The 17,528-nt window shown below is 37.2% G+C and overlaps 1 protein-coding gene across 2 annotated transcripts in view; it reads right to left on the bottom strand.

Moving 5' to 3' along the window:
- Nucleotides 1–1,478: 1,478 nt before the first annotated feature.
- Nucleotides 1,479–17,528, bottom strand: part of TRMT9B (tRNA methyltransferase 9B (putative)) — a 113,504-nt gene continuing 97,454 nt past the window's right edge. For both annotated transcript variants that reach the window (XM_064418080.1, XM_064418079.1), the window contains 3 exons: nt 9,325–9,479; nt 6,176–6,349; nt 1,479–3,403 (listed from right to left, as the gene is read on the bottom strand). In XM_064418080.1, coding sequence (XP_064274150.1) covers nt 2,358–3,403; nt 6,176–6,349; nt 9,325–9,479 — 1,375 coding nt within the window. In that variant the 3' untranslated portion in view covers nt 1,479–2,357. The remainder of the gene's footprint in view (nt 3,404–6,175; nt 6,350–9,324; nt 9,480–17,528) is intronic.

The following is a 17,528-nucleotide window of genomic DNA, read 5'->3' on the forward strand; positions in this document are numbered from 1 at the left end:
CATCTTTCCTTTCTCAGGTTACCCTAAATTTCATCAGTCTACTTAACTACACACTGAACATGCCACAGTCAGACTGTAGAAGTTCATATAACAAAATTGTAATGTTCTTTTCCCCAAATAACTAAACTCGTCTGTCAGTTAAGATTAATAATACTTAATAATTTTTTTATATGTGTTTAATGAAGTTTCTCCATGCTGGCATTTAGCGATGAAGTTTCAGAATTGGATATAGCATGATAATAATCTACCTCTTTCTTAAATGCAGCCCAAATTCCAGGAGTGCTGAATATCCACTGGCATACTTTATCTGGAATCAATTCACTTCTTCTCCACAATTCTCAAGCTCATCCAGAAATTCCCAACAAAAGAGGCAGGCCTCCCCTGCCTGACACAACCACGTTGCAAATGAGGTGTGGAGCTCAGCACAATCCATGCTGGCTCTGCAATATGGGCACTTTGGCACTAAATCTGGAGCTTGAGGATGCAGCAGATGCAGCCCCCTCAGCCAGGAGCAGCTGGACCCAGTGAGGCAGGGAATATGGCCCATTTTCTGAAGTGTGGCTCATTCACAGCAACTGAAAGCCACAGCCCCAGGCTGTATTGAAAGTAACATTTAGATTAGAGTGGAATGGTATTTCAGAAGCCTCAAATGCATGGTTCTTTAGCCACACTTTTATTTCAAAGGCCTGTGGGGAGTGCAAGCAGTACAGACCCAGGAAGGATAAAGTGTAAGGATCTCAAGCTATGAGGAAGACAAAAATGATCACTTGAGGACATTGCTCCAGTAAATAAATCTGTAATACATGTGGCAATTAACAGCTGGGAAGCTACATCAAAAATTACTCAGCACCATCAAGGTTTTTTACTGAACAATCCCAAATCCACCTGCTCATACAGCATAGATTGGAAAAGCTTGGCATTTTACTCCTATTGCCTTGTATTCAAAGCTACTTGCTCAATAATAGGGCAGACATCTTAATTATACAGCTCTTTAAACCTGCTGTAACAAAAGGGGGTTTGGGGGTTTCTTTGGGGGGGAGAGGGGAATGGGGAAATCTGTGCAGCTCCATTAAAGGTCACAAAACCACACTAGCTGAAGATGTGCCCTGCACTGCAACCACTAACTATGAATTAAGCCCAGAAATTGAGTAACTCTGTGCTAATGAGGCAATTAGCCTCTTCTAGCCCTGCTTCTGTTGGCAGTTCCACTACTGATCTTCTGAAGCCAGGTGCTTTTTATTCCCAGCACTATAAACTGCTACAACCTACTACAGATGGATAGTGATGGTATGTCTTGGAGAGAACAGGAAAGTTGTGTAAACCATCATCACTTAGGTCTCAAAAGGTTCATGTAAATTTCACAAGACAAGAATTTGTAATTTATGTGCAAACTGGGCTTATCCTCTTCCTGTCTACATTATTTAACACTGTTAATATATATTCTCATGTCTGTGAACAAGAAAAGTAAATACAACAGCTGACCAGATATGCATTGCATTTTTATTAATCTTCGCTTCCCAGGCTTATCAAAAAGATATATGTATTTCAAGGATTTGATATTTTAGAACTTTACATAATACTCACACTCTCACAAATCCCTCTGATTTTCACATACACATAGCCAATGAAAAACTACAGCAAAGGAAATGAAGATAAAGTATTTGTGAGAGCTAACACATAAAACTCCACCTACACCTGAGAAACAAATAAAATTATTTTTTAAACAAAAGTAAAAAATACTGTCCTCAATCTGTGCTGTCATTTGCTCCCAAATACAAACATCAAATGACAGTATATGCAGAGCTAGTTTGGTACAGAGTTTTTTGCCCATTAATAACTCCACTCCCAGCTAAGGAGCACTGGGACCATGCTTGCTCCCAGTTCTGCAGCATGCACTCTACCAGTGTACAGTCAAGTACAATTTTAGACATAGTGTCTATGTCTCATTATAGGAGTTCAAGAACAGGGAGCAATGTGACAAACTTCTGGCATCTGAAGAACAAAGACTAGACTTTCTACTGAGAGGATATTTCTAATAAAAGATGCCCTGATCCTTGTTTTATAAAAAGGTTTATTTCTCAATAGAAAAGTATATTTTAAAACACAATTATTTGCTAAAAGCAATATAAAACTCTACAGTTTTAACTTCATAAAAGTTTAACAAAACATAAATATTGTCTACCACTTACATTCCTATATACAGACCTTGCATTAGCTAGTTAAATAGTTAAGAGATAATAACTCAAAAATGAATGAGCACACAACTACGAGATTCAAATTCCATGTCACACTGCACAATCACAGTAACACAAGGAAGAGCTTAAAATCCTCAGTCACTGGATTCTGCTTTGTTCTCTTTAGAGCTGTGTTCCTCTTCTCTCTGCAATAATGCACCAGTTTCCGTGATCATAGCAGGAAGAAAGTATCTGAAGCTCAGGCACATTCTCTTCTACCAGAGAACTCAGCTCTCCTTCCCGAAAAACATGGTAATAACGCATGAAGGCCTTTGTATCTAACATGGCATCAGTTTGGTCCCCAACAGACACTGCTGAATCCAAAGCTGAGTCAGTGGAGTCAGTTGTTGAAGTTCTTTTGAAAAACTTGCTGGCATCAGACTTACCAGCACCATCTTTACTACAATCACAGATGCAGCCCCTGTCTTCCACTGGGCCGTTTATAAATGAAGCTTTGTCCCCCTTGCTCTGAGCTACACTTTGGTGTCCTCCATTTAAACTTAAATCCTTCAGTGCATCTGTGGCTGGCGACCACTGTGGTTTTTTGAGAGACAGGCTTTCCACAAACACATCATCATCATCATCTAAACCCTGTTCGTTTAACAGTGCCCCATGGTGACCTAAATCCAAACTGCAGTGTCGTGAATGCTGAATGGGTACGGCGCTGTTGGCCCACACTCCTTCGTGTTTCAGGTGCTTCATTCTGTCATTTTGCTTTCTCAGGGCTGATTCATCAAGGGATCTGGAGAAAAACCATGAGCGGAAAGATCTTCCTAGAGCACTGTAAAATCTGTTTTCTTCCTCAGAAATTTTCATGCAGCAGGCTGTGGGTAAGCAATGGTCCATATTGCGGGGATGTTTAGAATCAGTTTCTGGCTGCAGATTGTTTTGGTAGCTGCACTCAGAGATGACAAGCTGTGCAGGATGTATGTCTTGGCCTTTTGCAGTATGGACAAACTCACCCTTATCTCCAGATTGATTTGATTCTGAAAAATGGCGTGAGCACAAGGCCTTGTTCCATGGAACAAATACATCTTGTTTCTCAAAGCGACGATTCTTTTGTTCCATAGCCCAAACATAAATCATTATTTGGCCTCCAGGTGTCAATATCCTTGCCATTTCCTTTATTGCTTTGATTCTCCTTTGTTTAGTTGAGAAATGATGTATCACTGTGAAAAAAGAAAGGTATTACGTACTGAATATTAGTAAAGACAAAGCATTTCCATCTTCAGCCTGTTTTACATGTTCAATCATTTCAGTTGCCTCATTCCAGATTATCACTTGCTGCAAGTCAGCAACAGTGCTGAATTTATAGGTACCACAATGGAGGTTCACTTCAGACTGCTCTCTTTTATGATTATGTTCAATAGATTAATAAAGGAAAATCTGGAAGAAGAAAACCAATCTCATCCCAAAAGAGGGATTCAAGAAAAGTCAGGCATATAAGCTGAAGGTTTCTGTTCCTCTGCCTAACCCATAACACATTATAACACGGCAATTTTCCCCTTAAATGCCTAGCCTTTAGGTAAGTTAGAGAGTATCAAGATGACTTTTCAAACTTATCTTATTGAAAATAGAAAATCTTTTCACCATGTAACAAATATAGCAAAATGTAATATCAGTAAAAAGATAGTTTGAACTTTTACATCAGCATACTCGCAAAAGATCCAGTGAGGAAATTCAGACCAATATTCACCATTTCTTTAATTTTTGTCAAATTAATTTTTTTTTTGTAAAAAATAATGTCTATATTGCATGTCTCAGCATTTTATATTTTTTTACATTATGTAATTTAAAATAAAATTTTGATCACAATATTTTGATTTTCTTTCCAGGACAATTTCCACATTTTCAAATTTCACTCCAATGGGAAATGACACTACATTTCAAGATTTCTGCATTATTTCTATCTTCCTATTCACCTGGAGTATGAATGAGCCAATTTTACCAGTCAGAGAATAGCTAAGAGAACTATTTTCTGTCTAAACTCTCAGAGACAATAACTTGTACTGAGCTTGGACACATTGGTCATGTTGTTCTGTATGTCATCAGTACTAGATGTGATTCAGTGATGCAAAGAGGACTGATTCCATGATTTAAGTGGACTTGGAGCCAGCCACTTCTACATGAAAAACATTCAATCTACCCATGGAACAGCAGGTAATAGAGTATGCTCTTACCTGAAGACATTTTTCTATAAATTCAGAAAAATGTGATTATATGTGCTGCTAGACAGTAGCCAATTGTAGTTGTAGAAAGAGTGTTAGTTCAACACTGCAGTTATGAAAAGTCCATCCAACTAGCCCTGTCTTCATTCAAAACAATGATTGAATTATCAAGGGAGAAAAAATGTAGCTTTATTATCACAAGCCAAGAAAAGCATTCTTGGCAGTTAATATTAACGAGACTCTCACAAGCTGCTGAGAATACAAAATAGACAACTCTGAGAAGAGTTTCCCATCTATGTAGTGAGTGTTTGTTTCCAGTGTTTGTTTTGTACTCCTGACTCCAAGGAATCTTTTCTCAAACTTTGGGGAAATTTTTTTTTTTTTTTGTCAGAGAATAGGGAGAAGGGAACTGATATTTTCCCATACTTGAGTTAGGCCATATATCACCACAGAACCTCCTGCAAAATTTTATCAAAACTGACAGAGACAGCATACACATACAAGCTTAATTTACCAGAAAGAAATTATGATCAACCAACAGAATCTGTGCAAATTCTTTAATGGGTTAAATATTCCTTCTAGTTAGAATCACTCTGGTGGTTCTGCAGAAAAATCAATCCTGTAAACATGATTATACCAACAAATCCAAGAAGAGTGCTTGACTAAGTACATAAATACTTGTTTTTCTCTGTAATAGGATGAAAACCACTTTATTTAGAATTAGATGGACACAGGCATACCATTTCTCTATTCAAGAGAGATTAAAATCCATTATTGTTAAATGTACTGAAATAGCATGTGAACTTTTAAACTTGTCAGGCTTACAATTCATACAAACACTAGATAGGTATGCTATCCTTCCAAGTCAGCTGATCTGATAAGCACTGAAATGATGCCATGAGACCTAAAATGTGGGTAGGGCTCACTGGTTAACTAGCCAACATGAAAGCAAAGTAATATGATTACTGCTTCTGTATTAGTCACCCTTTCCTTCCACTTGTTTATGTGAAAGATACATTTTAAAATAAATTTCTGTCACATTTCAAGTAGTTTGTTGATTGCTGTCAATAATAATTATCATGCTTTGTACTTCAGCTGATGAATTCAAAAGCCCTGAAAGAAGCTCAATCAGGACTAGAGCTAAAGACCTAGACTGTAACTGGGTACTCTTTTTTATCTACACTTCGCAAATTATATTTCTCAAATTACAAGTAGTGCTTTCTAGAAGAGAGGTCAGAAGAGTTAAGATGCAGAGATGCTCTGGTCATTTTAGACAACAAGCACTTGTATGAATCTGAGTTCTTATGACTAAGAGAAATGCAAATTCGTAACACATAACAATCTAGATAACAGATAACAGATAACAGATAACGTGAGTTCCAAATTCTGCTATAAAGTTTTCATTTCAATGCATTTGCTTATCAAAACAGATGCTGTGTAGAAACCAAGAGTTTGTCTTGAGCATCTAATCTCTTTAAGCTTTGACCAGCCATGTTTAGATTAGTTTTCACTTGTTTACAATGAATGCTGGAAGGAAATCTTTTCCCTACCACATATAAACAAACAAGTGATATGCATATTTCCTTTGTCAACAATGCCTCTTGAGTAATGGGAGTTTTGTTTTTGCATGTTGACTAAATTAATTTAAGTTAAATCTCCTGTAATTCTAAGGAACTGTTTCAAAACAATTAACTGAAATGAAGCCACATGGAAAGAAAAGAACCCCCAGAAATTCTCATTTGCTGGGGCCAGAATGTAGGTATGTTGGCTTACCTCCAATTGAAATGACTGCATTGAAGCACTGATCCCTAAAGGGAAGGTTAAGGTTGTCACACACCAGAACTTCATCACCTTTCTTCTTTGCAATTTCTACCAGTCCTTCACAGTAATCACAGCCCAGATTATACACTTGACTGTTGACACTGAGATACTTTCCAGTTCCACAACCTAAAGAAAAGGATGCTAGGTCAGAAGTCATATATTCCAAACATTTGCTCTCCCTCCCAAAGCAGTGAAAATAATATCTGGGCTCTCCTAATACTAAATTTTCCTAGCAAACAAAAAGAGGCTTTGTGTCGACTCGCCTAACTGCTGCAGGGCTCATTTGGATTGTTGAAATTGTATATTCACACTATTAGGATTGTAACAGTACCAACATCACTAACAAAAATACTCATTACACAGCCCTGTATAATAGCAGGTTATCTGTATTTCTGTGGGGAACAAGGATAAGTGCAGGTGGGAGGAGGAAAGAATGGTCCTCTGTATTGTACATCTTGGAGAATAAAAACCCAACCACGCTGCTTCATACTGAGTCTTTTTATAGCCTGGTATCCTGTTACCAACAATGAGCATAAATGGGCACCCAGGAGAGGGTAAGAAAGGATAAGCACTAAGGCCCCTTTCCCCAGTGCCATTCCAGCTGCCAACTGCTTTCTGTCCAGAGGATTTCCTGAAGCCAGTGTGTTGTGTCTTTTTGGTGATCTGTAACAGATCTCTTTCCTTTGCTTAACCCCATGCAGTACTTCTCCAGTGCATCCTATTTCTCTCCAAGAAGTCCTAAACCATCAGTGCCACTGACACAAATCAGAGTGGAAAATTTTTACTTTCGATACAGACTCGAAAATAACCATAAATCATAGAAGCTCTTTCCATATTGCAGGCACATCCTCTTTTTGACTTTGTGCCAATGCATTATAACCCATGTATAATGTAATGAACTGTTCCAGAATGTCTTCCACCCCGAAGTCTGTCTTCTCAAGGACTGTGCTGTAGAGAATGGAAATCTTTCAGAGGATCCCTCAATGCCTTATGCATAACAAGCACTTTTCAAAATTATACTGGGAACCATTCACTGCAGCTCTGGGTCACTAGCGAGGAATAATTTCTGAAAGTTGACAGCCAAGCAATGGGGTAGCAGCTTGGCAAAGAGAATCATCTCAGTACTGGTAATTCAATTTAAAGGCCTGGAGTTATCTTTAGAAACATCACTGCTTCTTGCAGCACTGCTGCTCTTGGTGATGTTAATGTGCACCATTATCTAGAGAGACAGCACAGGAACTATTGCAGAACAGAACAACACTTCAGTGGTGAAAAAAAGCATATTTCTCAGCTAAAAGCAAGCACTATTCCTTGAAGTAACACTTGAAAAAAATGGAAAATACTAATATTGCTAATGCAGTTCAAGGAATATATCCAATAATACATTAAGCTCTGTATGTTAGAAAACTACAAATTTAAAGATTTGTGTAAATTATTATTCGTTACTGTATTTGCAGAGGAACACATTTATCCAACCATCATGAATTTGGAAGACTCAGTTGCTTAACACACGGCTTTTGGTGAGGTCCTTTTTAATCACTCTGAGTCTTTGGAAGTATAGGGTCCTCTCTGGAATGAAGCTAAATAGCATCAACAATCCCAGTATTCTAAAAATCTACATTTGCCAGAGATTCACTTTTAAATGAGCCATCAGGAAGATTAATCCCTTGAAGCTAACAATGGTCAAGCTATTTTCATGTGTTTTGAGCACTGAAAAATACTAAGGCAAATGGAGAAAATGATATTTTAATAAAAGGGAGTATTAAACTGAAAAGAAAATTACCAATTAAGGATCTCATTTTGAAAATTTTAGTGCCACTAGACACTAGTGTCACTTGAGTGTCACACTGCTCCTTAAATACGTGCCTGAAGTAAACACAACAGTCAGATTCCTGTACATCTTATTAAACATCATAAAAGAAGATAGCTTGTGTGCCTCAGTGGGAGTATTCTTATTGGCAGCTGTAAGGACTGATTTTCTCTCCAGATGAGACTGCAACAGGGTGACCTTAAGCTTTCAGCAATCACTGCTGATAAAGCCTCAAAAAACTTCAGCTAAGATGCAAGTGACTTCTATTGAGGTGGCAATGATTTTGGCTGAAAAGTATCAATCTAGCTCTCAGTTGAGTGACTGTAGGCCATTGGATATTTCCTGACATTGGTGACAATGGTGCAGACATATAAAAATAGCTACCTGCTCAAAAAAAGATCAATCAAATATTTTTGGTATAATGCTCAACAGGAGCAGGAGAACTACATATCATCTTCTGATTATGGCCTACAGCACATTCAAATAAGGTTTTTCTCTTATAGGATAAAGAAGATGCATAATTTATTGTGGACATTTGTTAAACCTTTGTTAAACCTTGTGCACATTTGCTAAAATAAAAGTATTTTATTAGTTTAAACAGTATGGAAAACACAATGGTGCAAACGAGCATTTGTTTTGCAATGTGCTGTACAGGATTGAAGTCATAATGCAACCAAAGGAAACATGCCAGCACCTGGAAGCCCACAGAAAGTCTGCAGAAACAACAGAAAATCCAGGTATAAATACTACATGTAGGGAAGACAATGCCATAACAGGAAAACACCTAAATATGCTGCCCATATTTAGGATCACAGGAAGATTGTCCAATTTTTTTAAAATGTTTTTAACAGCAATCACATCATTTGATTTCTCTTAATAAAAAGCCTTGCTAGGAGGAGTTTTAGAACAAATGAAAACCAATAAATTGCAGACTGGTGTTACATAAACCAAGTGATCTAAAGAAACTGAAATATTAAATAATTGGGCTATTAACATAATTTTTTCAAAAGGGCTCCAGGGGAATGAAAGACCATTAAGCCAGTGGGGAAATGGATAGATTAAGTATTAGCTCAACAAAAATAAGGGAAAACATTTATTTACTGTCAACATGATACACTGCCAAAGAATGAAAAGAAGTGGTATATGGTATCTAGCATTGGGACTTAAAAACAATTTTAAAACAGATTTAAATAATTTAAAAAACCAGTTGATCTGAAAGTTAAATATGATTAACAGGTAAACTAGCAAAGCTTATAAACAATCTTTTATGCCACCTCAGAGAATGGCTTACCTATATCAACAACGAGGCTGCCAGGCTTTTGTTCCAGCAGAAAGTTCCGAACACGAGGCCATGCTTTGGTCTGCAGATCACTGAAGTAGGCAGCTGTATTTTCATACACACTGTGCACGTGCTGCTTTTCTAGCTGGGTAGCCTCATGTTCCATCCTTAAAACATAATGAAGATTATGTATAACAAAACACAAACTGTTGCAGTATGGATTTTATATTTTATAGGCATGCATAATTCAGGACCTTGCATGCTTATATTCATAAATTACATCCATCTACCAGCCATATTTATAAAATAGTCTTTACTCAAAGGATCTGATTTTATTTCATGAAAGTTGAGAAAAAATGTGAATGTATCACCTCCCCTGTGAAGCATTATGTAACTGCACATGCCTATGCAAAAATAGGCACATTCCCAAGTTCACCAATATAGTAAAAGCTTATCTGGTGCAAAAGAGAGCCTGTATTCAGTGGAAATGCAGATTGGTTATAGAATCATAGAATAATTTAGCTTTGAAAGACCTTTACGATCATCAGTCCAACCAGTGGTGAACAGGATTTTAAGAACCAACTTTCTTGTTGTTGCTAATGTGAATAAGCAAACTGCTAATACGTTACTTGAAATATAGCCTGGTCCCTGAAACCCAAGCCCCTAAATCATGCATAAGTGATTTGTGGTTTATCAGCCCTCTAGAAGTAATTAGTTTGCTAAAATTTTTCAGCAACAAAACCTCAATTTCCCTACTTCCACTCCACTATCTTCATGTTTTAGCAAAGTATTTTAGTTTAGTGATTCAAGAAATGGTATCTTCTTAAAGTTTAAGTATTACCCCTGAGCTCATGTAGATACCAAGTGGATGCAGACACTGAATCCCTTCATAGAGAATCTTACATTGTCCTTAATGTATCCTCTCATCCAAGGACCAGCAAAGTGAGGTTTGAGTATCTGATGAAGGCTGATGAGATTGCATTCCCAAGTGTTAAGGTGTCCTTCAAACTAATTTAAACTGCCTGTCTATATAGGAAATATTTCTCCCCATTATTAAAACAAAACTTATTCAATTGTCAAAGACCTCCACAGAGATTAAAGCCTGCTTCCAAACATCAAACAGACTAAGCAATGTATTATCAAGATAAAATTATAAAAGTTACTCCTTTGACTGCATTTGAAAAGGTCAGAAGCAAAGACTTTAATTTACTTTCCTTGATTTCCAAATATACACCTAGGAACCATAATAAAAATTTATTCTTCCTGTCACTTTTAGTATTGAAATATATTAGTATAAGAGAAAAGATGAGAATATGTGAGGAATTATGATATCTATGAGAAAAAACATTTTTATTATTTTTTAAAAATATATGTGTAATAAATAACGTGAGCTGGCACAGCAGCTGTTCTACAGACAGAACCTGTCCTACACCTGTCCTACAAATACAATCTTTTTAGTTAAAAAAATGGGAGTTAATCCCAGTGACAGAAAAAACCAACATACTTCAAGTGTGTGTGAATGTTTACAGAATAGTATGTAAGGCTTGATCCATTTCACTGGTACTGTATAAGAGGTGGGGACAAATTGTTAGCACTTTTCACAGTCTATTCTGACTGTAGTATATATGAACATCTCTCTTCAAAACATTTATGTTCAATATTTTCACAATCCTTAATTTATCTTTTTTCTACAATCCACAATTTTCTTTTATCCTGCATTAGCTCACCTTTTACTAGGTGAATACAGACATATACATAAAAAAATAAATTCAGAAACAGTATAGTACATTGCTACTAGGCACATTTTCAGTTTCATTAAAGAGAGAAAAGCTGTAACAGACTGAACAAAAGAGGCAACATAGACTTGAAATTATATTACATGTGCCAGAAGTTGCTCAATCAAACTTTTCTAAGAATCCATTTCAAGTTATGTTGCCATGTAGAACGGGTTAGTGGCAGTAACTTCAAGTAAGTATTCCTTAGAGTCAAAAGCCCAATCCTTTGTTTTTATTTGACCCTTAAATAAAATAAATTAGGTGTTTCATGTCTCCAGCTGTCTTTTTTCTCTGCCTCAAAACATACTTTGTTTGGTTGCTCAACTGCCTAGGAGTGCTCTATTTATAACTAGTAATTCCAAAGACTAACAATAATTTCTCTTATTTTTCTGCCTGATAAGCTCCTTGCTTTAATTTATATTTCATGTTTAGTTACTATGTGGTTCAGTGTATCCAAGTGCTTTCTTTCATCTTTCCACTTGAAGCTCTTTGTTCAACCTTTGCAGTTCTTAAAAAGAACTGAAAAGGCAGAATGTTTCCAACCATTCATACTGAATTCCTAACGCTGTCTTTTTTTCTCTATTTTCCTAAAATGTCTACACTGAATTTCAATGCAGACTGAGATCTGGCTTCGTTTGCTATTGAATCCAAGACCATTAAGTTCTTCCTTTAACTTTCTCATTCAGTGGAACTGGTACTGAGTCTTCAACTACACAGGATGTGCTGGAGACTTCCATGTCTTACAACACACCATTAGAGGTTATTATTTTTAGATATTCTTAATAAACATTGTCAAGACAATAATTTGGTTATAATAGAATAATGGTAGTATACTAAAAGCCAAATTATTTCATGCACCATTTTGTAACAATTTCCATTCCTGCTGATTGTTTATATTTGGCAAGCAATTAAGGCACATGATGAAATCCAACTTGCCAATTTGACTTTCCCATCAAGATCCATAATACTATCAGGTTCTACTTTGCAGCACAGCAGGAAATGTCCCGACAATTAACCTCTTCATTTCAATGTTTACAAAACACAAGGAACCTGAGGAGTCTGCCCAGACCCGCAGCTGTACCACTTTCACACAAGTATACTGTCACCAAAAAGCCACAGAAACTTAGACCCATGTAACTTTACCAGCCAAACTCAATGCTCCTATTTCTCTTTCTAAACAAAAACAACCATTACAACTCCTTTGCTTTGAAAGTAACAGTCAGCGCCTCTGTTGGACGTGAATTGTAGAAAATGTTCATTTCAACTAACTTCTGGATTTAACTTCCTGGATAATTGGAAAGTCTGTTTTGTAAAGTAGGTAACGAAAATCTGCCCAGAAATCCCACTGCTTCAGCATCTGCTCCAGCTCTCATTTAAGCTTCCCAGACTGATAAGACCAGTGAAGAGAAGCAGAAGGCAGTAATTATGGATACTTTTCACATGCTCCATTCTTCTTCTCTGGTACTTATGCCCCTGCTAAAAGGCTCATGCAGGGGCTTGGAGCAGAGATGGGAGTGTGCAGTAAATTGGCACTGAGCTGTTCAGTCACTCTGAGCTGTTCAGTCACTGCAGCAAGTCTTGCCAAGTCCCCGAGATGTGAATGCAGCTCAACAAACATCCACCAACTGCAAACAAGCAGCGTGGATAAAAACTGAAGAGCAGGATTCTCTTCCCTTTCGGTGCTTCCTGGGCATCCTCCTGGTGATTTGTTCATGAGACTACAGGCCCTTGTTGCAGCTGGTCTATTAAATGAGGAAACTGGATGAAAACTGCATCATATTGGATGATGTATTTTCGATTCTGCTGAATTTGCAGGGAAATGGATCACCAGTCCATCACATGTAACTGTGGTACATTAACAAATTGTTCGGAAGTAAATAGGTTATAGTCCATTGACTTTTTCCTACACTGCTCTTTTCCCTCTTTGTCAAAAAAACCCCAAAACCTGCCAGCCGAACCAACAAAAAACTCCCTAAAATATTACACCTTCCAAGAAGGTGCAAGGAATTGTACAAACACGAGATATATTTTCATAGCTACATATCTCACTAAGAGTCCTCTGACTCTAAGGTAATCTAATTTCTTCCCATTCCATTAACATTCTGCAACCTTTTAGATAATTAACTTTTCAAGGATACTGCTTTAATAAAAGTCATGTTGCTTGGATATTTTTTATTGCTGCTGAAGTAAGAAATACGTTTCAGCAGGTGACCTTGAAATGAAAACAACCAAAATTAATAACCCTATTTCCAACACTTTTAAAAAATCATGTTTGGGGTTTTTGGGGTTTATTTTGGGAGGGGGAGTGTGTTTGAATTTTTGTTGTTGGTTTTGAAAGCATTTCATTTACAGTGTTGACTAATGGTATTAAATACCTCATCCTCAAGTGACAAAATATTTGCTGGCTCCCAGATGCCTGGGGTGTCCTGAAACTGAGGCACAGGAGGTAGTGTTCAGTCCAAAAACACTGCCTCTACCACAGTATACCAAAAGCTCTTCACAATTACCTGCAGTTCTGAATGACTTGCAGACCTCCTCACCTACCTCAAGTTATCTCCTCCCAGTCATCTACAATCTTCATCTTCCACATTCTTTTCATTTATTACAACTTCGTCCACCTCCTTTAGCATGTGCTATGTCAGCATGACTATTTAACTCCATACAATACTGTATAACACCGTGAAGTCTTGACCTGGCTCTAGTACAGCTCCTCCTTGCCTTTCTATCCAGGCCAAGCACAGTACCCAGCATAGGTCACAAAGCTTTTGTCAATGGCCTCTTGGAACCATGCTGTTATTTTCCTGCATTGCTCTGATTTGTCTTGAAATCAATTGCTCTTGATTAATTTGTGTGACAGGCCTTCCTCGTCTTCTCTCTTGCAACTGCCTATTTTCTCTAACCCTTTGATGAGCAGCATGGATTCACTCAATTCAGGGCAAGATTTCAGCCTATTAATGAGGGCCCCTCTCAGATACACTTGTTTTCACATGCTGATGGGAATTCTCAATATCATTTTGGGTAAGAAGAGCTGCTTCAAAGATCTAGGAAATTCAGCACAGTTGTGTCTCTCTTTGTTGCCACAGCAACATAAATCTTGATTACACATGCAATAACCCTATTAATCACTTAGATAGAACAGGATAACCCACAAGGGCTAGGTCTACATCCTCAATACCCTGCTCTCCAGCAATAACATATGCACTTGTAGCTGTTACTAACACCTAAGTAAAAGGTGGGGCAGTCCAATTTGTATCTCTCCCTTCACCTCCAGAACAGGGAGAATCACCTCTTCAGTGAGAAATGTTTCCAGTTTACTTCCAAAACTTATCAGTCTTTTCATTCAAATATCAGTCCCAGTGGACTATAAACCACAGTATTCTTCTCATGTAAAGACAAAAATCCAATTAATCTCCAACAGCAAAACACCATTGCAGCCCTTCTGAAAAACAAACCTTAGATTTCTTTATGAGAACTTTGCTCACCCTTGGATTGAATTTATAAATTCAATAGCAGCAACTTCCATTTTGACTGATGGTGATTTCTCATTTCAATAATGCAGACAACAAACTTGTCTATGCCAACATACCAAGTGGCTTCCAGATACCCATCATTAAGCAAAGCAGCTATATTAGTAAACAAAGATAATGGAACAAAATAATATGAATGCTGTCATGAACAGTTAAACTAGCTGCAACAAAAGTTTAGCAAGAGGATACACTAGAGCATAATTTGCTTACATAAGGCTAACAGCTCCAGTAATTAATTTCAACCACGCATGAACCATTATAATCCCATGAAAATGCACGGCCTGAAATCAGAGCAAGGGGAGCTCCATGCAGCATTACTAAAACCTTTTTGAGCTGAAATCCTGATTCAAAATCCTTCCTCCAGTACAGTTTGGGAAATTCTGAAACAAAAAATAAAGAGCTGGGACACATTTGACAAGAACCACTGTAAGCTGAAACACTAACTGTGAAATGAGCATTTTAAAGTAATTTCATTGACTGAAATGAAGTCACCATCATTGTATTTTTTCTTACTAAAATATATAGAACTTTGTCCCAGTAAAACGTTAAAAGGACTGAGACTGCTCTTACAAGACAAAATAAGCTTATAATTGGACAAAATAAGCTTATAGTTCAAGCTCTAGCAACTCAAAATGACAGCCATTCACTGTCACACTCATTTTGTTAGCTTTGATTTCCATTTCAGACAAAACCTAGTACTATTCAACTACACATTCTTGGATCAGTTAATCATTTAATATTCCCCTTGCTGTTTCACATTTAGGGTCATAGTCTATGTACCTGAAACATTGCACTGTAAACATATTTATTTTCACTAAGTACATAAACTGCATTCTGTAGATAGGTAACATTCTGCTAAATGAAAATGCACAAACATGGACCCTTGGCCATAAAAAAACCCTGAGAGGAGGAGCATACTCACGCAGAAGCTTCACAGCCCTTTACGTGTCTGCTCATCTTTACTCTCCCATCAAAACTCACAAATCACCTCCCAGCACAGAGTCCCTTCCTACTGAAGTCCCACACCATCAAAAACCCGTGATGCTGGATGTGCACTGATGTGGGTATTCAGATCTTGCACAGAAACACTTTGTACAGGCATCAGAGAAGTGGGGACTAGGAAAAAATTGGCCTACTAAGCAGGAAGGAAAGTCTAATAAAGTAGTGCTGAGAAAAGCAAAGTATTTAGGTTTTTCTTCTTCACTATTCATATTAATTGCCACCAGGAGTCAATGCAACAGTGACAAAGGGATAAGAACTTAGGGAGAGAATAGTTTGGGGCTTTTAATTTCAGGGTTTTTTAAACTAGCCTAATAAACAGTACGTAGGGAACTGATTGCACTGGTCTCAGGTTAGACAGCCTCCAAGCCACAAGAAATTAGTTTTGAGAAACTGAGGGCAACATGTACAACCCCTGGTCTCATCATATTCTAGTAAAAAAAACCTAGGGACAGTTGTTTTAGTTTTTATAAATTACAGTAGAATGGTATAGATTTTAGAAATTACAGTAGAATGGTACAGTCAATACCATTTTGAAAAAGATATTTAGAGTGTAGTTGTCAAAATTCATTATCATACTGGAAGGATACTCTGAACAAACCTGTCCAGAAATATGCTTTGGACATTCCTCAACAATTTCTTTGTATGATATTTGCAGACAGACCAAATCATCAGGGTCCAAATGAACTGGATAATGGTATCAGAATTCAAATGTTTAAACAGATCAAAACAGACAAAAGCAAAGCATTACTTTTTGATAAGAATAACCAACTGCACAAAGATTGAAGGAGGCAGGATGGGATGACTGGCAGCAGCTCTGCAGATGTGGATCTGGGCCATATAACATTTCACAGATTTAACATCATACATGCTATGTTGTTATGGTGGTTTTAGCAATATACTGTTACCAAAAAAATAAGAAAAGAAAAAAAAACAGGATCAGTGCACAGAAATAGGGCAAGTTACATAAAATTTTCCTTCTCCTACATTCAGCACTGCTGGCATATCAGGTAAAGCATTACATTCAACTTCAAGCAAGATTAAAATAGGAGAGAACAATTATGAGATACTGTATATATCTGGGAGATCAGAAATCATGTAAATCCTGGGAAAAGAAAATTGTTTCAAAGTGTTGGCCCACAATGAGAGAGGACCATCTCATAAAAGAAGGGCTGTTGCAAAGTAGAGGGAAATACCTGTTTACCAAAACTGAAGACAAAAGACAGTAGCTTAAGCTACAACAGGGAAGATGCGCATAGGGCACTTTAAACAAAAGAAGATGAACAGAAAAGCACTGGAAATGACTGTGGACTGGGTAGGACATGGAGCCTCCACCAATGGGATTTTAAAAATCTAAGTCAGTTAAGCACCTGTCTGGAAATACTCTGTACCCTGCATTACTATATCAAAGCCCCTGACCATGCCAATCTACCCATAAGCTTTAAATGCAGCTATTTTTTCTCCTTGGTCACTGTATGTCTCAAACATTTGTATACAATTATCATGTCTCCTCATCTTCCAGCAGTTAAGCAAGCATTAAATATTTAGTACTTTCCATCTTCCCTGATGAATCAATCAAGGTAGTCTTTTACAAGTACTGCTGTCATCCTAAGTATCCTCTCCATATGGCTTGATTCTTTAGGCCAAGGGATATTCACAGGAATGTTTTATTCCTGAATGTCATTCTACAGTTCTCAAAATACAGTTTTTAAAATCTCTTCTGTTTCCTCACACTCTGGGTTTGCATTTAGAGTACTATTTTCAGTTGGATTAGTTTTCATTTATGTAGTATAATTCTCCTATGTTTTCAGTCAGAGCTCATCACTGTTGGTGCTTACATGTTACTTGCTGTAATACACAAAACCTCCCCATTTAAAATTATTTACAAACTGACTTAAGACATTCAATTACTTGA

The sequence above is a fragment of the Passer domesticus genome, chromosome 4, assembly GCF_036417665.1.
Source record: "Passer domesticus isolate bPasDom1 chromosome 4, bPasDom1.hap1, whole genome shotgun sequence".
Classification (NCBI taxonomy): Eukaryota; Metazoa; Chordata; class Aves; order Passeriformes; family Passeridae; genus Passer; species Passer domesticus.